Raw genomic sequence first — 27,465 nt, 5'->3', positions numbered from 1 at the left:
GCTCTCATCCAACACTTCCCACACTGCCCCTACTCGGATGGTATCGCGCCGTCCCAACCTTCGCTCTCTCTCCCCCGCTACTCTCTCCTCTTCCATCCTATCATCTCTTCCCTCTGCTCAAACCTTCTCCAACCTATCTCCTGATTCTGCCTCCTCAACCCTCCTCTCCTCCCTTTCTGCATCCTTTGACTCTCTATGTCCCCTATCCTCCAGGCCGGCTCGGTCCTCCCCTCCTGCTCCGTGGCTCGACGACTCATTGCGAGCTCACAGAACAGGGCTCCGGGCAGCCGAGCGGAAATGGAGGAAAACTCGCCTCCCTGCGGACCTGGCATCCTTTCACTCCCTCCTCTCTACATTCTCCTCTTCTGTCTCTGCTGCTAAAGCCAATTTCTACCACTCTAAATTCCAAGCATCTGCCTCTAACCCTAGGAAGCTCTTTGCCACCTTCTCCTCCCTCCTGAATCCTCCTCCCCCTCCTCCCCCCTCCTCCCTCTCTGCTGATGACTTCGTCAACCATTTTGAAAAGAAGGTCGACGACATCCGATCCTCGTTTGCTAAGTCAAACGACACCGCTGGTTCTGCTCACACTGCCCTACCCTGTGCTTTGTCCTCTTTCTCCCCTCTCTCTCCAGATGAAATCTCGCGTCTTGTGACGGCCGGCCGCCCAACAACCTGCCCGCTTGACCCTATCCCCTCCTCTCTTCTCCAGACCATTTCCGGAGACCTTCTCCCTTACCTCACCTCGCTCATCAACTCATCCTTGACCGCTGGCTACGTCCCTTCCGTCTTCAAGAGAGCGAGAGTTGCACCCCTTCTGAAAAAACCTACACTCGATCCCTCCGATGTCAACAACTACAGACCAGTATCCCTTCTTTCTTTTCTCTCCAAAACTCTTGAACGTGCCGTCCTTGGCCAGCTCTCCTGCTATCTCTCTCAGAATGACCTTCTTGATCCAAATCAGTCAGGTTTCAAGACTAGTCATTCAACTGAGACTGCTCTTCTCTGTGTCACGGAGGCGCTCCGCACTGCTAAAGCTAACTCTCTCTCCTCTGCTCTCATCCTTCTAGACCTATCGGCTGCCTTTGATACTGTGAACCATCAGATCCTCCTCTCCACCCTCTCCGAGCTGGGCATCTCTGGCGCGGCCCACGCTTGGATTGCGTCCTACCTGACAGGTCGCTCCTACCAGGTGGCGTGGCGAGAATCTGTCTCCGCACCACGTGCTCTCACCACTGGTGTCCCCCAGGGCTCTGTTCTAGGCCCTCTCCTATTCTCGCTATACACCAAGTCACTTGGCTCTGTCATATCCTCACATGGTCTCTCCTATCATTGCTATGCAGACGACACACAATTAATCTTCTCCTTTCCCCCCCTCTGATAACCAGGTAGTGAATCGCATCTCTGCATGTCTGGCAGACATATCAGTGTGGATGACGGATCACCACCTCAAGCTGAACCTCGGCAAGACGGAGCTGCTCTTCCTCCCGGGGAAGGACTGCCCGTTCCATGATCTCGCCATCACGGTTGACAACTCCATTGTGTCCTCCTCCCAGAGTGCTAAGAACCTTGGCGTGATCCTGGACAACACCCTGTCGTTCTCAACTAACATCAAGGCGGTGACCCGTTCCTGTAGGTTCATGCTCTACAACATTCGCAGAGTACGACCCTGCCTCACGCAGGAAGGGGTGCAGGTCCTAATCCAGGCACTTGTCATCTCCCGTCTGGATTACTGCAACTCGCTGTTGGCTGGGCTCCCTGCCTGTGCCATTAAACCCCTACAACTCATCCAGAACGCCGCAGCCCGTCTGGTGTTCAACTTTCCCAAGTTCTCTCACGTCACCCCGCTCCTCCGCTCTCTCCACTGGCTTCCAGTTGAAGCTCGCATCCGCTACAAGACCATGGTGCTTGCCTACGGAGCTGTGAGGGGAACGGCACCTCCGTACCTTCAGGCTCTGATCAGGCCCTACACCCAAACAAGGGCACTGCGTTCATCCACCTCTGGCCTGCTCGCCTCCCTACCTCTGAGGAAGTACAGTTCCCGCTCAGCCCAGTCAAAACTGTTCGCTGCTCTGGCACCCCAATGGTGGAACAAACTCCCTCACGACGCCAGGTCAGCGGAGTCAATCACCACCTTCCGGAGACACCTGAAACCCCACCTCTTTAAGGAATACCTAGGATAGGATAAAGTAATCCTTCTAACCCCCCCCCCCCCCTTAAAAGAGTTAGATGCACTATTGTAAAGTGGTTGTTCCACTGGATATCATAAGGTGAATGCACCAATTTGTAAGTCGCTCTGGAAAAGAGCATCTGCTAAATGACTTAAATGTAATGTAAATGTAACAAATATATAGTATTCAGGCCTAGTGTTTTATCAGTGCATCATCCACAGCTGTTGTTGCCTGCAACATTTAATTAATACAACTGTGGTGTGAAAAGGGTTCGGCTTCCATTAATGACACAATTACTTTTAATTATCTAGCATAATTACTAGAGGCTTAAGGAAATTCTGCACACTCAGTCAGTCACTGTCTGGCCTCGTTCACTAATTACGTTGACAGTCGTTAATGGGGTCAAGGGGAGGGCACTGTCGTCATGGATTATATAGGTGTCTATAGGCTCTAAGGTGCCTGATCAAAAACTGCTTTCACTGGGTGTCTTGGTAACTTGAATTTCTCGTGGACAGACAGGTAAATATAAATGTTGACCTACAGTAATTAGGCAAAATTTTAGTTCTGGGTTTACCGAGATTAAGGTAACCTTAACGAAGTGGGTCAAACACAACCTAAGAGGTGGTCTTAATGACTTACTGTTAGTTTATGTAACATTGTTAGTATGGATTAGATTGCTATAATGCCTGCTTTGATATAATCCATGATTGCTTACTTCACCTTACCTTACGTTAAAGGGACAAGTGGTGTGCATTGTATGGTACAACTTGGAAAAATATGCAATTTTGGAACACCATGCTTATTGTTATGATGGGTATTAACCGGTTATTATGCATATAGCATGACTAATTCATATAAAATATATCAGAGTAGTCAAAGGACATCACATCCTTTGACTACTCTTTTATACATCACGCTCTATAAAATGTGAAAATGCATATAGCATGACTGTAATAAACATTACATCAATGTATGTTTACTGTAAGTCTGATGGAAGGACATGTATGCCATTCGTCTGAGGGACTGAGACGGGGACTGAGTCTAATAAATGGCTGGGTTTCAGATGCTGTTATATGAGACAACCTGAGACACCCAGCCCAGCTAGAGTAGGTGGGAGGAGGTGTCACATCTGATTGGAGCACAGACCTGTCAGTAAAAATATAAACCATCTGATTGGAGCACAGACCTGTCAGTCAAAATATAAACCATCTAATTGGAGCACGGACCTGCCAGTCAAAATATAAACCATCTGATTGGAGCACGGATTTGCCAGTCAACTCATAAACAGTACCATTCGTGTCCTCAGATGAACTTTTCCACTGATGCCCGAAGAGAGAGAGAGACCGAGAGAGAGAATGAGAGGGAGAGAGAGAGAGAGCTTAACATCAGTGTAATGCTAACCATCCCTGTGCCACATACTGCAATACTATACACAGCTAGCCTGTAACATGGTTGAACGGTTTCACAGTAGACCTTTGAGTTCAATAAAGTAAAAGCCAGTAAAATAATAAGTCATGGAATAAAGGAACTGTACTAAATATTATTAAACAGAACGGTATGCCAAACCACTGATGACATGTGAATAATAAGCTAGCAGCACTCAACAGTTAGTCTTCCAGACCAGAAAGGGGATGCGTCCCAAATGGCACCCTATTTATTATAGTGCACTAGTTTTGACCAGAGCCCTATGCACTGTTTAGGAAATAAGGTGCCGTTTGAGACGCAGCCCAGAGCAGCAGTCCACATGGAGTGGTTTACAGAGCCCAGCTGTCTTGTATCAACACACTGTCTCTGGGATGACTTCAGGGATAAGGGAGGGGAGGGATAAGGGAGGGGAGGGGGTAGTAGAGACTAGTTCAATATGTGAAGATGCTTGGCTTGGAAAGGTACTATATCCACACTTTTCTAACCACTTTTATATACATTGTCTGCTATGCTAAGTCAATTCAAGTCACGTACAAACCAAATTCCTACGTGAGGTAACAGAGACTACAGTAAGCCTGAAAAGTTAGTTTTGTAGGTACTGTATGAGGTGAAACAATGACCAACAAGGCTCAGAATGAATGATAATTTGTCTATAACTTTATAGGAGATAATGATTCTACAGCAATACCTCTGGGTGTTATTCATACGCCACCGTAACCCTTTTCATTTAGCAACAGCTGCTAAGCTCAATAAATGATGCCTTGTGCTCAGCTACACAGAGAAGGCTATTTGTCATATCAACTAAATGTATATAAAAGACAAACGAATGAGTATTAAAATGCATACACTGTTATTCTCAAAATTACTATGGAATATTTATTAATTGAAATGAGAAATCTTGACTTTAAGGGAACAGTTAGTGGGCGAACATTTCCGTAATGAATTAAACATCATCTGGTTTCAGTCTGGTGGGAGGCAGCATGGAGTGGAAAGGGAAAGGGAGATACCTAGTCAGTTGTACAACTGAATGCATTCAAAGAGAGGTGGGGGGCGGGTGGGGGACTATCTTAATTGACATCCACGTCATCAGCGCCTGGGGAACAGTGGGTTAACGGCCTTGCTCAGGGGCAGAACGACAGATTTTGACCTTGTCAGCTCGGGGATTCGATCCAGCAACTTTTCGGTTACTGGCCCAAGAGGTGTATATTGTCACGGCCGTCGTTGAAGGAAGACCAAGATGCAGCGTGGTGAGCATACATATTCCTTTTTATTTGAATGTCGCCAACAAAACAACAAACGAAAAACAACCGTGAAGCTTAACAGGGCTATGAAGCCTCTAACAAAGTTAACTTCCCACAATGACACAAGGGGAAAAGGCTGCCTAAGTATGATTCCCAATCAGAGACAACGATGGACTGCTGTCCCTCATTGAGAAGCATACCGGCCAAAACATAGAAATACACAAACCTAGAAAACAGAACATAGAATGCCCACCCCAAATCACACCCTGACCAAACCAAATAGAGACATATAAAGGCTCTCTAAGGTCAGGGCATGAAATATATACTGTATATGAGAAGTTCCATTGAAATCAGAGTGGTATACTATTCAGCTGACCACAGTTTAAAGCTACACTTACCAAACCACCAAAAACGACCATTCACACAAACCCAGTCCATACCTAGCTTATGTCTAACCCAAAATTATAACCTGAATTATAGATCATATTCCAGTTCCTTCCACTACTCACACACTCCGTAGCATGGTCCTTTGTACAGTATCGCCTAATCCTATGGTTATTGCCAATACCACACAAAGAGATCTGAGACCAGCCTATAGACTCATCGACTTTGTCATTGAGAGGAAGTGGCCCCTCCCTAGTACACAGGATTTTAATGTGAGCTGACGATGAGTAAAGAATACTAACTAGCTGTGGGTTGTAAATGGGTCTGAGACTCTGGGTCTGTAACTGGGTCTAATGGGCGGAGGCAGTAGGAGGCCGTCGTGCCTGTGAGGCAGCTGGGGGGCGCCTTGACAGAAATTAAACATGGATTATTTCTCCCGTTGTATTGACGTTGTTCTGCAGTCTCCTCTCATAGCTCATTATCAGACTCACAGAGGCCAGGTTTTTCACATTGAGAAAAGAGGAAGAGGAAGAGGGGGAGGAGGAGAGAGGAAGAGGGGGAGGAGGAGAACTAGAACGTCTCCTCACGTCCTACTTACACCTCACCGGAGCTCGGTGCTGACACATCACTTTAGTTTTCTTTCTTTCTCTCGCTCTTGTTCCCTCTCTCTCGCTTACTTTCTCTCTCAGCCCCTCCTCTCTGTGTCTGTCTGTCTCCCCCTCTCGCTCTCTCATTCTTTCTGTCTGCCTCATTCTCTCACTCCCCCTCCCTTCTATGTCTGTGTCTCTGCCCTCTGTCTCTCTTTTGCAATTCCCCTGTCTTTTTCTCCTACTCTCATTCTATACCCTACCTCTCTTTCCCTCCCCCGTTTCTTTCCCGCCCACCTCTATCTTTATTTCCCTCCCACTCTACCTCTCAGCCTCACTCCCCCACCCTCCCCCGCATAGCAGCTATGCTGATGTCAGGTAAGGTAAGCGCTAGCTGGGCTCACTGCACACATCACAAAGGACACACATACTACAGTACAAGCAACCTTGATGACATCATCCCACTAGTTCACATAGAGTTTGACCAGGCAGCAGCTGCACCAGAACAGACCCCAGAGTAGTCAGTTCAAATATAATATACAAGACACTACATTACCCACAATTCCTATAGCGTGTAACTAGGCTATTCCACATCTAAGAGAAAGATTGATGGCCTACAATACCTGACAGTACCAGTTTAGATGTGACACAATCTTAAAAAGTCATTTTAAGGAGTAGGATACTTGTCCGGACGCTTATAAGAAATCTCGCTACACCCTCTGACGAACCAATAAACAGGCAACGCTTCAATACAGGACTAAGATCGAATCCAACTACACCTCTCTGATGCTCGTCAGATGTGGCAGGTCTTGCAAACTATCAAGGATTACAAAGGGAAACCCAGCCGCGAGTTGCCCAGTGTTGCCCAGCCTACAAGCTAAATGCCTTCTATGTTCGCTTCGAGGCTAGCACCACTGAACCATACATGAGAGCACCAGCTGTTCCGGATGGCTGTGTGATCATGCTCTCCGTAGCCTATGTGAGTAAGACCTTTAAACAGGTTAACATTCACAGACGGATTACCAGGACTCAGAGCATGCGCTGACCAGCTGGCAAGTGTCGTCCCTGATATTTTCAACCTCTCCCTGACCTAGTCTGTAATGCCTACATGTTTCAAGCAGACCACCATAGTCCCTGTGCCCAAGAAGGCCAAGGTAACCTGTCTAAATTACTATCACCCCATAGCACTCACATCTGTAGCCATGAAATGCTTTGAAAGGCTGGTCAAGGCTCACATCAACACCATCATCCCAGACACCCTGGACCCACTCCAATTATCATACTTCCCCGACAGATCCACAGATGATGCAATCTCTATTGCACTCCACACTGCCCTTTCCCACCTGGACAAAAGGAACACCTACGTGAGTATGCTGTTCATTGACTACAGGAAACAGAGGGCCGAGAACGCCCCCATTCACATCAACTACCTCGTACCCCTGCACATTGACTTGGTACCGGTATTTCTTGTATATTGTCTCGTTATTTTATTGTTTCCTTTTACATTTTTATTATGATTTCCTTTTACATGTTTTATACATTTGTCTTACTTTTTAACTCTGCATTGTTAGGAAAGGGCTCGTAAGTAAGCATTTCACGGTAAAGTGTACACCTGTTGTTTTTGGCGCATGTGACAAATACAATTTGATTTGATCATTTGACATGGCTATCTAACACACAGAAAAAGGACATGATTAGGGGCTAATTGAGCAAGTAAACAAAGCAGCAGTTGTTCCACAGAAATCGCAGCAGTTTCCCATGAGGTAAACAGTCTACAGATTCCTACTGTGTATCCCATTTGGAATTGAATGAGCCTAAAATAAGACTGAATAGGCTTGGGTGATAACACTCTTAACCAACCTCATGTGGCCAACTGCTGCCTGCTTTCTGCACAAACAGCTGCGCACACACACACACACACACACACCACACACACACACACACACACACACACACACACACACACACACACACACACACACACACACACACACACACACACACACACACACACACAAACACACAGATCTTCAGCTGTTATATGTTAACTCTTCCCAGCCCTCCCGGGCACGCTCAGAGTGGAATGATATCATTTCTGATCCGATAACCCAGGAGACCTAATCCGGTTTCATAGGGATACATATATTGACTGTTTGTAAATATCATCAAATGAAGATAATTCAATAGGAGTTGACTGTAGTTCCTCAGTTGACTGCTGAAAAAACACCTACCGACTGCCTTGTTGGTGCTTGCCTGCCTCCTCGGAGAGTGTGTGTGTGTGTGTGTGTGTGTGTGTGTGTGTGTGTGTGTGTGCCCGTGCATGTTTGTGTGTGTGAGATTTAGCCCAGCGCCTCATGCTACACACAGAAATGAAAAGCGCATTATGAGTTTTTGTTGATTTTCCCAGCTAAAACACAGCATAAAGGGCTGTTATGGGAGAAGTATATAGTTTGTGAGGTTTTTATGATTTTCAGTCATCTTAGGCCACAAACTGTACATGCTGAGCAATTTAACCTTATTTGTTTCTGACTGAATCATACATTTCTATTTAAAACTATAAATATTTCACAGGTAATTATCTAGAAGCTCCAAAAATTGAGTCATTCGTAAACACCAGTTTACGACATCCTTTTAAACTTTACTGGTGTTTTTTTAGACTGACTGGTCTGGTGTCACCTCTCTCTGGGTGAGTATGTTTTGGGTTTGAGCTACTTTGTTGCTAGCTCAGCATTTTCTCCTGGAGGTTATTCCTCTGAGACTATACGGAGACTGGTGTGAGTTAGCCTAGCGCCAGGGCGCTAACTTAACTTAGCATTGAGGTTTCAACCCGCTAATGGAGGGGTTGTGTTTTGCACACAACCAAAATGGCCGACAATTATCTTTAAAGGCCATATCTTCTGACCAGGCATACTTCTGTCACAAACAACTGTACTACTATAGACAGAAAAGCAGATTATAAACAGAAGCTCTTTAAAATGCATTTCACACTTTCTTTAAGACTTTACTTTACACTGTGTCCCATTTGGAGTCTGAGGACATAGAAGGGAGGGTTCCTCAGACTTCAACAGGAGGCATGTTAGTAAGCACCCAAACCCAGACCCAAACGGAAAGGCGTATCATACTTTTCCTACCTTCTACGGCTCTCTTGAAGAAGACCTTGCAGCTGCCGCATGTAACAACCCCGTAGTGACATCCCGATGCCTCGTCCCCGCAAACCAGACACACTTTGGCTGTGGACGACGGGTGTCTCAGCGACGCGCTGAAACAAAAGCACAGAGACGACACAGTTTAGCCTTTAAAGCTGACAAAGTAATTGTTATCCAACAACATCAGAAACGGAGGCCTCTGAGATACTGTGAAACATTCACATTTTTTACTACGTAAACAGTACATTAGCTGCACAATGTGGCTAACCATACGGATCCCTGCCAACTGACAGAAAAGAGAAAGGACTTTGCACTTGTCAGATTTACTGCAGCGAGTTGGAAATGACGCTGACAGAAACACAGAGGAGATGTCTTTAGCAGGCTAAGAAAAACAAAGGACAGACAAGAGGCTGTGAGGAGGGGTGTGTGTGTTTTTGTGTGTGTGTGTGTGTGTGTGTGTGTGTGTGTGTGTGCGTGCGTGCATGCGTGCATGCGTGCGTGTGTGCGTATTCGTACAAAATAACAGCAAGACTGTGGAGTTGATTTGGCCCAGATGACAGAGTACAGGTTAAAGTCAGAAACACTACAGTCGAAAGGCAGAAACTGTTAGCAGATGTTACACTAGGCTGACCTAACAATATCTCCCCTTCAACTACCTATCGCTGATGTCTAAGGTCAACTTTGAGACAACTGTTTCCTAAATAATGGATTCTAAGATATGTAGGCTATAGGTCTGACGTACGCCGTTGTCCACGTGTGGAGAGATATGTCAAACCAATGTAGATAGACTATCAGCCAAGTTGATAATGGGACAGCTCCCACTATGGACTGACCTGGCTGCAGAGTTCACATCCTGTTATGTCACTGAGTCTTGCTCCATAGTTAATGATTCTCCAGGCGGTAATCAGGGGGCGAGGACTTAACTTGTTATTGATGACACGGATAGGTCGAACACTTAACCACACACACACACACACACACACACACACACACACACACACACACACACACACACACACACACACACACACACACACACACAGGTATATAGGTGGATCGCTTAGTCACTGTGCTCAGGGCATTGTAGGCCACTTATGTACGCGTTGATGTGATGACACATCACACAAGTTTGCTCAATCATGTTGTTCGAACACTTAACCACACACACACACACACACACACACACACACACACACACACACACACACACACACACACACACACACACACACACACACACACACACACAGAGGTATATAGGTGGATCGCTTAGTCACTGGGCTCAGGGCATTGTAGGCCACTTATGTACGCATTGATGTGATGACACATCACACAAGTTTGCTCAATCATGTTGTTCTCCATATCTATGTTGTGAGTCATGCTATGGCTTACGGGGTCACTATAGCTTACGGGGTCATTTTCTAATAATATGCTAGACGAGTTCACCTATGCCTTAGTTCAACTTAACCAGAGCGTACTGGGGTTATGCAAGAAATACTGAGTGACGACTCAATATCGTACTGTGTAGCCAGTGTCATTGGTCAATTGGCCTGCTGTACTTAGGCAAGGTCGAAAATGAGGCTTTGATAAGATATGGCTATGCCGTTACGGTAGATAAGTTCAAATCTACACTGTTAGTTACACGTACCATAAAATACATTTCTCTGAGCACTGAGAGATAGAGAGAGGAAGGGAAGGAGAGAAGTATACATTTAGCCCAAACATTTACAAAACGGACCAGGCCTGGGTGCTCCAAATAGTTTCGCTGAATCAGCAGAGATCAGATTAAATCGTTGGGTGAAACCTGACATAGTTTTCGGGGCAGGAACTCGGCAGCGGCACAGTGATGTCCTGTGGAAAGGTTTGAAAGTGACCCTTTCAAATGATGCACATGGCATCAGCCTAAATTGCGGGAGTAAACTCTGGAGCAGTTGTGAATACACTGTGTACAGTGGGTAACATATTGAAGCCTTGTTTCTCAGGGCGTGCCATTCATTAATGCCAGTTATTAATGTCTACTCCAGATATTGAGTCAGCCATTACCAAAAGCAGTCTATGTAGAGAGAGAGACAAAATAACCAGACAGAGCACAGCGCTGTTATTGACAAGAAGGCTTATTATTCCTGGGGTATTTGAAGTGTTTAATGTAGGCTACAGTACTGTGGAGTAAAAGTTGTACATGGTAAAAATATATGTTTAGTCTATAATACAAATTTTTGCTGATTTACACAAAAATAACCTATGCACACAAACACACATGCATAGAAACACACACACACACCCTACCCCCCACCGAAACAACAAAAACAAGGAGATAGGTACAGAAACAGGACACGTCGTATCAAGACATTAAAAACGACCTCCCTCCAGCCCCCCTCCTTCCATCTAATTACCTCTCTCGTCTCAATCAATAACACACAAGGTGATTGTCTGGTTAGCATTCTACCGACATCCTTCATCAAACGAGCTGTCTTCTCTCACAGACACACACACACACTCAGGCACACACACTGGCTCTACCACACACACCTCCTGCCAGGGCTTGCTGGAGGGGGTAAACCAACAGCGGCAAGCAGATAGGATCAGGAGCGCTGATCTAATTCAACCTTCACCATCTACACACACATTCAATTTCTTAGCGTGCTTAGAGGAGTCTATCGAGATGTGTGTGTGTGTGTGTGTGTGTGTGTGTGTGTGTGTGTGTGTGTGTGTGTGTGTGTGTGTGTGTGTGTGGGTGTGTGTGTGGGTGTGTGTATGGGTGTGTGTATGGGTGTGTGTGTGTACGGGTGTCTGTGTGTGTACGGGTGTGTATACGGGTGTCTGTGTGTGTACGGGTGTGTATGTGTGGGTGGTTCTATTTATGATCAGCCTGCTAAGCAGACCTCATTTCTCACAAACCCAGTCATCTTTCCCACACCAAAATGCATTGACTGGACTCTGTAATATCAGCAAAACGATGCAGAGATGCGTGGTGAATACAGGGCCAGTAAGCCAGTTGCCTTGCCACGTCACAATAAACTCATCCACCCTCCCCCCCGCCCCTGCCTCGCTGCCGGCCGGTCCCCGACAAGGTGACTTCCCCTCCCTGGGAGGAGTTATGTAGGTCATCCCGACTCCTGCTTATGAAACAAGCAGACAGACAGCGGGCCAAGGCTGGCTGCAGTGACTGTGCACACACACAGCTCCAACAGAACTGTAGTATAGTGAAGGAAGACAACACCCAGCCCAGTCAGGAGTCAGGATAAAGAACTTACATAGGCTACATACAGACACCCTATTCCCTATGGGCTATCTCTGCATACCTGTTGCTGGAATGTTTTTTACATGAACCTACCAACAACAAACATTCTGGAATCTAATACTTGTTAGTTGGTATATCTTTATTTCAATAGCATATTTCTACTGTACAGTTAAACTGTTAAACCTCTATGGCAGTGGTATTCAAAGTTTTTCAGCTGGTACCCAATTCTTTTCCCCAGAATTTCTGGGGACCTTATTTTTCCCTAATATTTTCTTGTGACCCCACCATACCTCAAATCTAATGACACAACCTTAAAATCGGTAAATTCATTGCATTTTTAACTCTTATCAAAATGAAAAGAAACCAATAAATACATTTGCTCAATAAAATGTTATTTTTCAAATTGTCTTTCTCAAAAACGTTTGTATATTTTCCCATTCAATAATCTGTACTCAAATTTTTTTAACATTTTGGCGACCCCACTGCAGTTCCCCCGCGACCCCGACTTTGCATGGCACTGCTCTATGGAGAAACAGAGACAGTTGTCCATTTGTATGAAGAGCTCTATTGTACTTTCACCAGAATCAACGTAACCACAGCTCTCTCCAGTAATGTCTGTTTATTGCAATGAGCTCAACCTCTTTTCATACTACAGCCAGATATTAGTGTCATCCTTCCATCTGTTCCTGGCCCAAACCGTGCCAACACCCAAATGTGCTTTATAAGCATGCAGCAACAAACTAACACTAATAATCAGCCATTTTATATGTTTCGCAGAGTACGAGTTGATGAACAGAATCACTTGTTTGGTCTGTGAAAATGATATTCGGGTGTTGTTGGTGTTGTTTTGAACATGAAGTATGCTATCAACCCTTGCAGTTAGCATAAGTATATAACGCAACATTCAACCAGCACTGCGATGAATCAGAATCAACAATGTCAATATCTACCAATTTTTCTGTTCATCTCTTTATACATGGAGTATACCAAACATTAGGAACACCTTCCTAATATTGAGTTTCATCCCCCCCATTTTCCCCGCGGAACAGCTTCAATTCATCGGGGCATGGACTCTACAAGGTGTCGAAAGCGTTCCACAGGGATGCTGTCCCATTTGACTCCATTGCTTCCCACTGTTGTGTCAACTTGGCTGAATGTCCTTTGGGTGGTGGACCATTCTTGATACACAAGGGAAACTGTTGAGCATTAAAAACCCAGCAGTGTTGCAGTTCTTGACACAAACCGGTGTGCCTGGCACCTACTACCATACCCTGTTCAAAGGCACTTAAATATTTTGTCTTACCCATTCACCCTCTGAATGGCACACATACACAATCCATGTCTCAATTGTCTCAAAGCTTAAAAATCATTATTTAAACTGTCTCCTCCCCTTCATCTACACTGATTGAAGTGGATTTAACAAGTGACATCAATAAGGGATCATAGCTTTCACCTGGATTTACCTGGTCAATTTATGTCAATTGGTGTCCTTAACGTTTTGTATACTCAGTTTATATGACTTACTTAGTTTATAATGCATTAGCATAATGACTCTAAGTCTAGCTAGCATGCTAGCTGTTCCAATAGGCGACTCCCTAAAAAAACACACCACTTCAATACAGCTATGACAGGAACTGATTTTTCATAGCAGGTTAGGAGGGCATTTTCCCTAACCTTAATCCTAATCCTTTTCCTAACTTTAACCTAATTCTCCTAATCTGCTACATACATTGTCCTAATCTGCTACAAAAAAGTAACTTCCGGTCGTAGCTGTATCAAAGTGGTGTGTTTTAAGGGAATCTCGTTCCCATAGACTTCCAGTCATTGCGCTAAAGCTAGTTAGCAATTGCGCTAAAGCTAGTGAACAATTGCGCTAAAGCTAGTTAGCAACTTCAAACTGCAAGCAGATACATAAAAACAGTATCCACGAGTCCATCTGACTCTGGGGAAGTAGATAAAGGGCCTCATTGCCAAAATCTCGAACTATCCCTTTAAGAGCCCAATGTTCTACCCCCACCAGACACATGCAAAAGCAGGTGATATATCTAGCCTCAAGATACACGTCTAAAAAGGAGCTCTTATTCTTTTCACTCTTGACCCCAGTCTCTTTTAATATATTTTTTTACAAAAAGTCCCAGGGAAGCATTTTCATTGTTTGTAGTCTACCTTTAATCTTCAAACAATAACACAGGCGATACAATAACAGTTTATTTCATCGCACAAATCTCTCGTCAGAAGAACTTGAGCAAACAACCTTTTTTTCTCGCTCCATATGAATCCCTAAAATATCTATGGGATTGATTCCCCCAGCAATATCTCACTAGAGACTCTATTTTGTCTCAGGGGACTATGATAATGGGAAAACTAGATAAGGCCCGGCGATGTGATTGTGGGTGTGAAGCCAGAAAAGAGCCACTCACTGACTGTGCGGCGAATGCGTTATTGGGCAACAATAGGACAGATGTTGGAGCTCAAACTAGACACCAGGCTAATTTGGATGTCACGCTAGGATAACACTGCGAATACTCAGAATGCTTCAAATATCTGGACACTTTCTCAGCTGTGTAAGGAATGCTTTGTCAGCATGAGTTAAGTTAGTGAAGATTGGTGATTTAGCTAAAGTTAATGGTGGTGGTATTAGGGGGAAAGGCAGGGATCCACATAGAAAGATATTATTGGAGATTGTTTATCGCTATGGATGATAAACAGCCTATTGGATATCCTACAATAATTGTCTGTCGATACAAATGTTTTTTTAAATATGTATTTTATTTATTCACTACAAATCTGTCTTAGTGTGTCAGTTGCCTGTGTATTATGCCCGGCTAGAGAGAGAAAGGGTTAGTTTGTTTTTAGCTCAACACTGTCAGTTAGCCTCCAAGACCAGAACACAGGTCAGGAAAGGAGAGTGCCCTTGGGGTCAGATGAACGCTGAAATGAGGTTGGATGTCGGATGGTTACCGTGGAAACTGAACAGAAAATAACAAGGTATCTGCCGTCATTGACAAAGTAACGGGAGGCATTCTCAGAGGGTTACTTGTGTAAACGCATTACGTGGGTGATTTTAGATGTCATCGCTGTGACCATTAAGGCAGAATCCATGTGAGGGAATCAAACCCGTTGACATTAACATTACATATCACGTAAACAACCTGGATAACCTCACAAGGGCTCTGTTGGATAGAAGACAAAGATGTCATCAGGCATGTACTATACTGCTCTCTTTCTATCTCTCTGTCACTCACATCTGAACTACACACAGAGTGGACATAAAGGATGGGGGTCATGGACGTGTGTGTGTGTGTGTGTGCGTGCGTGCGTGCGTGTGTGCGTGCGCGTGCGTGCGTGTGTGTGTGTGTGTTTCAAGTTTTAATGTCACGTGCACAAGTACAGTGAAATGCCTTTCTTGCAAACTCCAAACCCAACAATGCAGTAATCAATATTAATGTTGCACTAAAAATAACAAGGTAGAACAAAAACACACGAGAAACTACATGCAGAGTCAGTTCCAATATCATATTTACAATGTGCAGGGATACTGGAGTGATAGAGGTACAGTAGATATGTATATGGGTAAGGTGACTAGGCGCGTGTGTGTGTGTGTGTGTGTAGGCTTACCTTGGGTACATAGACAGCGATTTAGTCACTGAGTCATTCCACTTAGCTATACTGTATTACAGGGGTCAGACAAGAGCCATAGCTTCACTGAACCCACAGTCTTGAAAGAGAAGTACCCTTGACTTGTGCAAACAATAGCGCTACAGTATAGTAACCCGCTATGGTCTAGCGTACACTATTTATATAATCCACACCTCGAAATGTAGAAAAAGGTTATGTAAAACAAACAGAGAGAGGGATAAAGAACGGATAAAACGAGTTATGTAACTTGTAGTCAGACAGCCTAAACATTAGGACACCCACTCACCACCTCCCAACGAGACACAGGGGTCTATTGAGGTGGAATTAGAGACTGTTGTTAGGGAGCTACTTTACTTCAGCCTGTGTGAAGGTGACCCTAGCATAAGGCCTGTTTGGAGAGTACCTGAGCACACAGAAATCTGATATGTGTATCCCTACGCCAGACTTCTGTTACAGTGATACTATGTTTACAGTACTGTACACTGGCCACTGTGGTTGCACAGGTGGTAAAAGGTTAACTGTGGCCAAAGCTGCTTTCTATGGGTTCTGATGCTTCTAGTCTTGAGTTGCATTTTTGACAACATATCTACAGTTTTTCACTTTTGAATGTGTATAGATTAAGGCAGCCCCCCACACCTCTCTGATTCAGAGGGGTTGGGTTAAATGCAGAAGACACATTTCAGTTGAATACATTCAGTTGGACAACTGACTAGGTATCCCCCTTTCCCTTTCCTTTTTTTTTTTGTATTGCTTACTGGGTATTGTCCAATGATTTCTGTAACCACTCCCTCTTCAAATCATGGCCTTTGATGGACTGTCGTTTCTCTTTACTTAATTGAGCTGTCTACCAAATAGTGCTATTTCTGTATACCACCCCTACCTTGTCACAACACAACTGATTGGCTCAAATGCATTAAGAAGGAAAGCAATTCCACAAATTAACATTTAAGAAGGCACACCTGTTAATTGAAATACATTCCAATCTAAAATATAAATATTTGTTTAACACTTTTTTGGTTACTACATGATTCCATATGTGTTATTTCATAGTTCTGATGTCTTCACTATTATTCTACAATGTAGAAAATAATAAAAAATAAATAAAACCCCTTGAATGAGTAGGTGTTCTAAAACTTTTGACCGGTAGTGTACAAAGTGAGGCATATCTGGGATTCTGGGTATTTCATCCCAATTTTTTTTTCTTGCGCAACAGAACATGAATTGACTGTCCGATTGTATCTGGGCTGTGATTGCATTCCCTATTGTATCTTATCTGTTTTTGTGCTGTCTCCTCACCACATAAACTGTCCCTGACCCTCCTGATAACAACAACAGATCTACATTCTCTCTCTCTCTCTCATAAGAGAAGAGAAGAGAGAGAAAGAGAGAGAGAGAGAGAGCCTGGAGAGGAGGAGGAGGAAACATTTTAGACTAGGCATGCAGAATTCTGCAAAACTATCCTCTGTGTACAACGTAAAACACCAAATAATGCATGCAGAGCAGAATTAGGCCCGATACCCGCTAATTATCAAAATCCAGAAAAGAGACGTTAAATTCCACAACCACCTAAAAGGAAGCAATTCCCAAACCTTCCATAACAAAGCCATCACCTAAGGAGAAATAAACCTGGAGAAGAGCCCCCTAAGCAAGCTGGTCCTGGGGCTCTGTTCACAAACACAAACAGACCCCACAGGGCCCCAGGACAGCAACACAATTAGACCCAACCAAATCATGAGAAAACAAAAAGATATTTACTTGACACATTGAAAAGAATTTACCAAAAAAACTGAGCAAACTAGAATGCTATTTGGCCCTAAACAGAGAGTACACAGTGGCAGAATACCTGATCACTGTGACTGACCCAAAATGAAGGAAATCTTTGACTATGTACAGACACAGTGAGCATAGCCTTGCTATTGAGAAAGGCCGCCGAAGGCAGACCTGGCTCTCAAGAGAAGACAGGCTGTGCACACTGCCCACACATGAGGTGGAAACTGAGATGCACTTCCTAACCTCCTGCGAAATGTATGACCATATTAGAGACACATATTTCCCTCAGATTACACAGACCCACAAAGAATTTGAAAACAAATCCAATTTTGATAAACTCCTATATCTACTGGGTGAAATACCACAGTGTGTCATCACAGCAGCAAGATTTGTGACGTGTTGCCACAAAAAAAGGCCAACCAGTGAAGAACAAACACCATTGTAAATACAACCTATATTTATGTTTATTTATTTTCCCTTTTGTACTTTAACTATTTGCGCATCATTACAACACTGTATATATACATCATATGACATTTGAAATGTCTTTATTCTTTTGGAACTTTTGTAAGTGTAATGTTTACTGAACATGTTTTATTGTTTATTTCACTTTTGTTTATCTATTTCACTTGCTTTGGCAATGTAAACATACGTTTCGCATGCCAATAAAGCCCTTAAATAAAAAATGTTTTTTAAATATTTGAATTGAAAGAGAGAGAGAGACTGCCATTGAGGCAGCCTACATTATAAGGGCTTCCTCTGTACTGTAGGTGAAAGATGCATGCTATCATGCAGATCTATGTACATACATACTGTACATTATATCTCTCCTCACCCCCGCCCTAATGGCTAGCAAAACAGCCCAACCACATCCACAGGTCTAACTGCACCTTGCCTAGGGTATCTCCTGACATATAGCTGAGAATAGTCCGTTTTATGGCAAGTTAAAGGGATACTTCAGGATGTTGGCAACGAGGCCCTTTATCTACTTCCCCAGAGTCAGACGAACTAGTGGATACCCTTTTTATGTCTCTGTGTCCATAGCGTTAACGCAATGAATGCAAGTCTTTGGGTATGCTAGTATGCTTGTATTTCACAACACAGTATCCCATTCCCGACCGAGAACTTTGACCTTTACCTTAAATAACCTAGAATACCAGGTGAAAGGTTAGTAGAGACATAGAGCTGACCTGGTATAACCCTCCTTTAAGCTAGAACCTTGACATCTAGTGATTAAAACTAAGCCTGAGGACAAAGTAATCCATTATGGAACTTAAATTTAGCCTCCATCACTCACTGTCACACCTATAGGCCTTGGTCAAATGTAGTGCACTATATATGGTATAATATGGGGTGCCTTTCAGATGCAGCACTGACTGTAACTAATTGCCTGAGATAATGAAACCATCTAAGAATGTTCGCGTGAATCTCCACGGCGATGTGAGTGACAGGCTGTTATTATCTCAGTGGGAAGGAACTAACTCCTGGCTGGTAACTCCCATAATTCCCGGTTGTCAACATCAGAGAGTCTAGAGAGACAGAAGTAGTAATAAAATCCATCGGCCTCAGTCATGTGATACGGCTTTGAATGATCTGCAGTCTAGCCTAGCGCACAAACTATGTCTCTGTACTACACTCGTAGAAATAAAGGTGCCAAGTAGAATAATATAGGGTTCTTTGGTTTGTCCGCATATGGGAACCCTTTTTGGTGCCAGGTAGAACCCTTTGCAGAGGGGTTTTCATAGAACCACCTGTAAATGGTTCTACTATTTTACCGGTGACTACCTCATTTTTACTTGAGGTGACTACCTCATGAAGCTGGTTGAGAGAATGCCAAGAGTGTGCAAAGCTGTCATCAAGGCAAAGGGCTACTTTGAAGAATCTCAAATATAAAATATATTTTGAATTTCAGTAGTGTAAAGTACTTAAGTAAAAATACTTTAAAGTACTACTTAAGTAGTTTTTTGGGTATCTGTACTTTACTTTACTATTTATATTTTGGGCAACTTTTACTTCACTACATTCCTAAATAAAATAATGTACTTTTTACTCTATACATTTTCCCTGACACCCAAAAGTACTTGTTACATTTTGACAGGACATCCCTGGTCATCTCTACTGCCTCTGATCTGGCGGACTCACTAAACACAAATGCTTTGTTTGTAAATTAATGTCAGAGTGTTGTAGTGGGCCCCTGGCTATCCGTAAGTAAAAAAAAAAAAAAACTAAGAAATTTGCTGTCTGCTTTGCATAATATAAGGACTTAGAATACTTTCCTTTTACTTTTGATACTTAAGTACATTTTAGCAATTGCATTTACTTTTGATACTTAAGTATATTTAAAACCAAATATTTTTAGAGTTTTACACAAGTAGTATTTTACTTTTATTTGAGTCATTTTCTATTAAGGTATCTTTGCTTTTACTCAAGTATGACTTTTGAGTACTTTTCCATCACTGTTGATTTGAATAACACTTCCAACAATTGGAACTTTTAATCACCTGTTACCTGCATTCAGAATGACTGCCAGGATAGGCAAGACTGAGTAATGAGACTACCTAAATCATCTAAACTGGAACAACCATCTCAGTAACGGGTGCAATAAATCCAACTACTAATAGATTGGATTAGTTTAGGAAAATTAATGTAATTTATCTTTGTGTAGCATAAGATTAATCAACCAATCAATGTACATGCAAAAACACAAATATTGAAACAAAGATTTCTGAAAATCAACATCCAATACAGAATGCTGGGAAATATGATAATGATGGGTGTGGTTTTGAGTGTTTTACTTTACACATAGTAAAAATGACACAATCACACTCAACTCTGGTTATTAACACCAACACTGTGATTATTTTACACCACTGAGTGTTAAGTTAATTTAACTTCTGAATCAACACTAGAAATGTTACACTTAAAAATCAACACATGGTAATATTGGCCAATTGGTTGTGTACCAAACAATACAGGTTCAATTTAAATAAAACATTTTAAAAAGAAATAAAATACACTGCTAGTTCACTCATACTCCCTTCTATTCTCCTACTCTGTGCTCAATAAAATCACAGAAAATACTACTTTTAAAGAAAGAAATCATGGCAAAGATATATGTCAGTTCTGTATGTAAAATTATTAAAGAAATACCAGATACATGCACAAATATTCTCATATAGGTACATACATTTTTAAATTCTCACACATATCTTTTTAAATTGATCAGATCACTCAAACACTGAGGTATATTATTCTTTAAATAATGCTGTTGCTGTTTTCTTCTGTCTTTCCTTTATTTCTCTTTAGTTCATTCTCTTGGTTGTTAGTGCATTGGGGGGTTCTTGGGGGAGTGGAATTAATTGTATTTTTTCTTTTTTTTCTTCCGGGGGGGGGCTGTGGGAGGGGTCTTGAATGGTTGAGGGACAGCTATTGGGGAACTGTGGGGGGATTTTGGAGGGTTCGGGTTTCACAAGATTGTGATCATGAAAAAGGAAACTATGACATATATTTTATATCACGATCACGCACACGCACCCTCACACATAAGGATGGCTCTGTTGCGGAAAGACTGACACATGTTTGATAGTGTCTTGATGCTGTATTGTTTGTCCTTCATGTTCTAATACTTTAATGTTACCCCTTCCTTGTGTTTTTTTGTAATAAATAATTAAAACATTTAAAAAACACTGAGATAAACACTAATGCTCAGACACTACTAAAAAAAGAGAATAAAATACAATACAAAAGCGTATTCAGATTCAGAAGAGTAGAACCCTTCTTGCCTTCCAAAGAATCATCAAAGAACACTTTCTTCCAAAAACGATTCTTGGTATGTTAAAGGTTTTAGGTAGGACCTTTCGTCTTACAAAGAACCCCCGTCTTCCAAATAGGGTTCATCAGATTAAAATAGTTCTTGGTAGACATCTTTGCTGTTGTTTTGCAACTGAATTATCTACTAGGCCGATAATGAGTAATGACTGATTCCGGTTGTGCCAGCTCTGTATCTGACCAGAGAAAACCTCTTGATCAACAGTCCAAGGATGCCTCCCAAATTGCACCATTACCCAATTCCCTACATTGCACTACTTTTGACCAAAGCTCTATGGGCCCTGCCGTTTGGGACTCAAACCCAAGTCTGAACCACTTTGATCTGGAGCTGAGACAATATCTGTATTGACTCGAAGAATCCATGCCTCACAAGTCCAGTACAGCTCTCTGATCAGTTAATGAACCTCATTGTTTCTGTTTTTAGCTGCAAACTCCCAGGAACGTTGTGCTGAAAGCAGCCAGAAAATTCCCAGTAATAGGCCTACTTAACACAGTCAGCAACCAGCTGGCAAGACGACTTGTTGAGAAATAAACTTACTGGGCATAGGATTGATTTCCAGGCCATGGGAAATTGTCAGATACCCCAAACAAGAAGCCTTGTCATAAACACAATGAGCTTTAAAAACAGAACAAAACATGAAATGAATACCACCAGGCAATGACTTTGATCGTATTTTCCCCCCTCAAAATAAAACCTGTACAATAGCAAGGAAAACAAGCGAACGAGTTGGCGTTAGGCGTTTAATCTAATCAAACCGAAGAAAAGGCCATGTTTTCAGCACCTTTGGGGTAACCCGGCACACTATTTACACTAATCTAGCTTAGTGACGTAGCCCATAGACATAAACAGAACCTGCTGCGTCAAAGCTGCACTGCTAAAGCCTGTTTCTCTAAGGCAACAAATCCTCTGCTTTCGGTGACACAGGTGAACTTGTGACCCTTGCCACCCTTAGCGTTTAACCTCCTACCGCCCTCCTACCCCCTCCTACGCCACCCCCACCCTCCTTTGTTCGCCCTACCCCATACCACGGTTCTCTACAGCTCCAATACCAGGCCTTGTCTGTTTGGCCCCAACATGCCAAGCCAGGGTATGGACCAAAACACAGTCAGTTTAGAGTAGCTATGACAAACAGGAAAAGCAAATCTCTAAAGTGCAAGATTATCTTTTGAGGATCAGGCCCTAGCACTGACCTGAGCCATGCACCTCGACCCAGGCTAACAGCTCTCTCTCTCTCCCTCCTCCCTCTCTATTGTACTTTGCAGCAACAGTTATTTCACACTTTAAAGCATGGGCTTTGTGTCGCATCACCGAGTACAGTAGTATTGGGCCAGTAAGATGGATTGTGCACATGTAGGGAGAAAGTGTAGAGACTCAAATGTGTGGAGAGGTCATGACCTGAGCATGCATAAATGTAAAGAGTAGGACTCTAGAAGTGCAGCTAAAACCAGATGTTGATCTAGGGCATGCAAGTAAACTATGTACCATTATTTATTTAACTGGGCAAGTCAGTTAAGAACAAATTCTTATTTATAATGACGGCCTACCCTGGACAACGCTGAGCCAATTGTGCGCCGCCCCATGAGACTCCCAATCACAGCTGGTTGTGATACAGCCTGGAATCAAACCAGGGTCAGTTGGGATACCTCTAGCACTGAGATGCAGTGCCTTCGACCGCTGTACCACTTGGGAGTCCCCTAAAGAAATTATGTTTTAATACTATACGGCGTGTCCCATTTTTCCACTGCTTCATGCTGTAGTCATGTGACTACAGTAAAAAGACCTTTGGCCAAGTGGGAAACCCAGCAACCAGCCTCCCTTATAAATTCCATCTGTACAATGACCCCTAACCTCCTCTTGAGCTTTGAAGATTGCATCTAGACTGTGTGTTTACTCTACAGCACAATAAACAATGAGCGGCCAAACTCAGGCCCAGACTGCTCCTCCTCCTGCTTGTCAGACAGCCAACTTGACCAATCTCAGTATCTTAATGAGTTAAATGTGAGAGTATGAGAGTCCCTGCAGTTCAATATAAACATTATAGCTACAGTAGCCAGATGTCCGCATACAAGTGAAAATCACTCAGCATTGATACAAAGACAAACACAGTGTTTCCCCTATATTCATTTAACTTGAACAACTAAACCAGATATAAAGTATGTAGAAAAGATAATGGCGCTATTATGAGATCATCATTGAGAACTAACAACCCCCAAAATAAAAACTACATATTCAGGGAGAATGTAAAATGTAAACAATGTCATGGCATGGGGCCGCCATTGTTATTATGTTTGAGTTTTCTCTCAGCCCCATGGGAAAATGTGTAGATTGTAGGAAATTAGCTTTTTTCTCTCTCATCCCCATGATAAAAACGAGCATTAAGGAGGAGGCTGCACCCATTGACCCCCCCCCCCCCCCCACACACACACACACACACGCTACGATAAAATCTGTGAGTAGGCTTCAGTCTTGCTGTTGATACACTACTATTTAATAGGCCTAGTCTTTCTTTAACATCGCCCACTTTGTGTATTGAATTGAATAGTGTATTAGTACGTTAATGGTTCAAACACATAGTCTTGGCATAACATTGTAATCTGCAGAAACGTATTTAAAGAATGACCTTCATCGTAACATGAGGATATTTAGAAAAAAAGTCTTCCTCGCTCTAAATCTGTGGGTGTTAGCTGGGCACAAAAAGCAGTAATGTAGGTAGGCTATCAATCAATCAATCAAATCTATTTATAAATCCCTTTCTACATCAGCAGATGTCACAAAGTGCTTATACAGAAACCCAGCCTAAAACCCCAAAGAGCAAGCAATGCAGATGGAGAAGCTCGGCTACACTGGCAGTGACGTGTTGCCAGCAACCATAGACATTAGCACAGCTGTCACATGCAATATCCATCACCTACCACCAGTCAGTGAATTCTAAATAAAAGATTGAATAGGTTTTGGAAGGAGACTGGTTGAGAGATGTCTTATGCAATGGGGATATAGCTTACTTCTAATGTACTGTATAGGTACACAATATACAGTACATATATACTGTATATAATACTCCTACAGTATAGTGCTATGCTTCAAAATATTCAGTGTGTGGGGATGTAGGTCTGTAGCCTAATTCTCTAACCTACTGTATATACATCAGAGGAGGATGGTGGGAGGACAAACTCATTGTAATGGCTGGACCACATGTTTAACTCTGTTCCATTAATTCCATTCCTGTCATTACAATGAACATGTCCTCCTATAGCTCCTCCCACCAGCCTCCAGTGATATACGTCAATATTCAGAGTGTGTCTGGTCCCCTCCTAGACTACAGTATAGCTGCCAAGCTAGCAGATCTGCCAGTAGCGTATGTAACTGTAACTGTATGTACAGTTACAGATGTAGGATCTTAATTTTATCATTATTTTGTTGCTGAGAATATTCCTTAAAAAAAATGCTTCTGAAGTGTGTAATTTCCACTTTGATATGTCAGACTTGATTTGCTCTAATGAAAAATGTATTAACCCCTACAAAAAATTAATTATAATCCACTTAATAATTCACATTTCCTGTTGCTGCAGGATTATTTTCCTACTGTAGCAAACTGGCTCAAATTAGGATCCTACATCTGTAAGGGTTGAGCATCTCAGTAAAGTCACAGAGTATGAAACCGCAACCACAAGAAACTACAAGGCAGGCAGGCACTGCACAGGACTGCTTGCCAGCCAAGGCCCTCGTTAGCTGGCACACTGCCAGGTGGTTAGCACTAGACCAGCACATTCTGCATAGGATTGGGAGCGCTAGCTAGACTGCCTAGCACTGTTAAAGCTTTCCAGTCAGGCTTTATGTAGTATTTGACTACGTCTGAATTCTAAAATGGCACCCTATTCCCTACGTAGTGCACTACGTTTGACCAGGGCCCTTGGCACTACATAGGAAATAGGGTGCTGTTTTGGATACTTTGACATGCTGAGCTATGGAATAGCTGCATTCTGGAGCCCAACAAGAAGCCCTATCCACGGACACTTATTCCCTCATCTAGGGCCAGGCAAAACTCTGTAAGCTGCTTGCACCCGTCACAACAAGGTGTCATGTGAGGCCAACCTCCACTTCAATACATGCCACTTAGCAGACGCTTTTATCCCAAGCAGTTCAACAGAAGGCCTACAGAGAGTGCATACATGTAAGTATTATGTATGTGATCCCTGCAGGAATTGATGCTCTGATGCATTGTTTACTGTGTTAAAAAAATCGCCCAAATATACATTTTGCTTATGCAGTTATCACAACTTTAGCATATTTAAAGTCATGTCCAACTTCAGGTACAACTATGCCTATGTCTCGGGGCGGTAGGTAGCCTAGTGGTTAGAGTGTTGGATTAGTAACCGGAAGGTTGCAAGATCAAATCCCCGAGCTGACAAGGTCAACATCTGTCGTTCTGCCCCTGAACAAGGCAGTTCCTAGGCACCCACTGTTCCTAGGCCATCATTGAAAATAAGAATTTGTTCTTATTAACTGACTTGCCTAGTAAAATAAAAAATGTATAGAGAGCAATGGCAAAATGCATCCTCCTGATAAGGGGGGGCCTATTTCAAGTATAGACAGAATGGCAAACAACTTGCATGTATTATGTTTATTTTCAAGAATGCACAAATTACCATTTGACTATGAAGAATAAACATTATCTGTAGTAATCTCACAATGTATTTCTAAGATGATTCTGAGTTTGTACTTTGTCTCCACGTCCACTAATTTCTAAAATGGACTAGTCCGGGCACAACCTCAGAGTTTGTTGACAGGTAAGCTGTGTTGAATATTACTCCCTCAAAAAAGAACAACACATCAACTGACTGGGTGTAATGACAGGTATGAATACGCAAAAATATATCATTTTAAAAGGTTTTATTGTTTTAGCTAGCTCACCAGGCTAACATTAAGCTAGCTGCTTGCTAGCTGGACCACCAACTGAGATGTAGGTTTCTGCAGGCATTTTGAGTAAATGTAGTTACAGACTACTATGCTATTGGCTACTGTACCTGTACCTGTCCTTGTCTGAACCTGTACCTTTTCTTTAGGCCTGTACCATATACCATAAGACCTGATGATGCATGAAACTCTCCTGCCTCCCAACAAATGTGCAGGTCTTTTATAAATGAGAAACATAGCTATATGATACCTCTATATGATAACTTTGTTATGTTCGTTGTACAACTCTGTGTTTGTTGGGAGAGAATAGTGCGTGACGACGTCTTCACTCTCATCACATTTTGCTACAAGCCTAACAACTGACCTGACCTGTGTAGCTGCACAGCTTCTGTTATTACATGAACAACGTCCAATCAGCCATATGAGGCTGGTAGAGTACAGTTTAAGGGAGGTCACATCTATAATACTCAAATGTAATATAATACTCTCTAATCCTGGTTCAATTGAGGATAATGGATGTAGTTGTAGACTGCCCTCCCAATTTTTTTTTTACACCTGAGTCAATAAAATAAAACAAGGCTTTCGGTGTTTCCTCTACATGCATTTAGCAGCGGCGAACCTAAATCGTGGCCGCCACTGCCCAAATGTTTTTATATATATAATATAGATAAATGCTCCAGGAAGACCACATCCGCTAACTTTGCCACCGCAGATGAAAAAAATCCTAGGGGAAACACTGATTTGAAATTTCAATTGACTGGCTTAACCCAGGGCAACACTCATTACAAAGCACCGTTTTTTTTGTCTTCTGAAAGGTCAACTTTGAGATTCTGACCCACCACAGTAGTACAAAGGATCCTACACAGACGTGCTACAAAATGTTAAGGAACAAGAGCATTAGGACCATACACAAACACACACAAACCCGGTTCTGCTAAAGCTAAATGTGTCCTTGCCCGATGACCTTTATCGAATTTGTGCACGTCAGCGGATTACTGGCACATATGGCCATTGGACGAACAATGCCACACCTGTTCTAGGACGCGCTGCAATCACGTCCCAGTGAAAAACAAAACCGTAATAAAAGAAAAGAAAAGCTTCACAGACAATAATAGACTATC

At 42.8% G+C, this 27,465-nt stretch overlaps 1 protein-coding gene across 2 annotated transcripts in view; it reads right to left on the bottom strand.

Moving 5' to 3' along the window:
- LOC139567068 (mineralocorticoid receptor-like) overlaps positions 1–27,465 on the bottom strand; it is a 101,799-nt gene that overhangs the window by 37,077 nt on the left and 37,257 nt on the right. Inside the window, exon 3 of one of the 2 annotated variants that reach the window (XM_071388522.1) lies at positions 8,928–9,064. In XM_071388522.1, the coding sequence (XP_071244623.1) occupies positions 8,928–9,064 (137 nt within the window). The remainder of the gene's footprint in view (positions 1–8,927; positions 9,065–27,465) is intronic. The other variant, XM_071388523.1, reaches the window with a different exon arrangement.

The sequence above is a fragment of the Salvelinus alpinus genome, unplaced genomic scaffold, assembly GCF_045679555.1.
Source record: "Salvelinus alpinus unplaced genomic scaffold, SLU_Salpinus.1 scaffold_41, whole genome shotgun sequence".
Classification (NCBI taxonomy): Eukaryota; Metazoa; Chordata; class Actinopteri; order Salmoniformes; family Salmonidae; genus Salvelinus; species Salvelinus alpinus.
The sequence above is the reverse complement of the archived record's forward strand: the minus strand, read 5'-3'. Positions and strand labels throughout refer to the sequence as shown.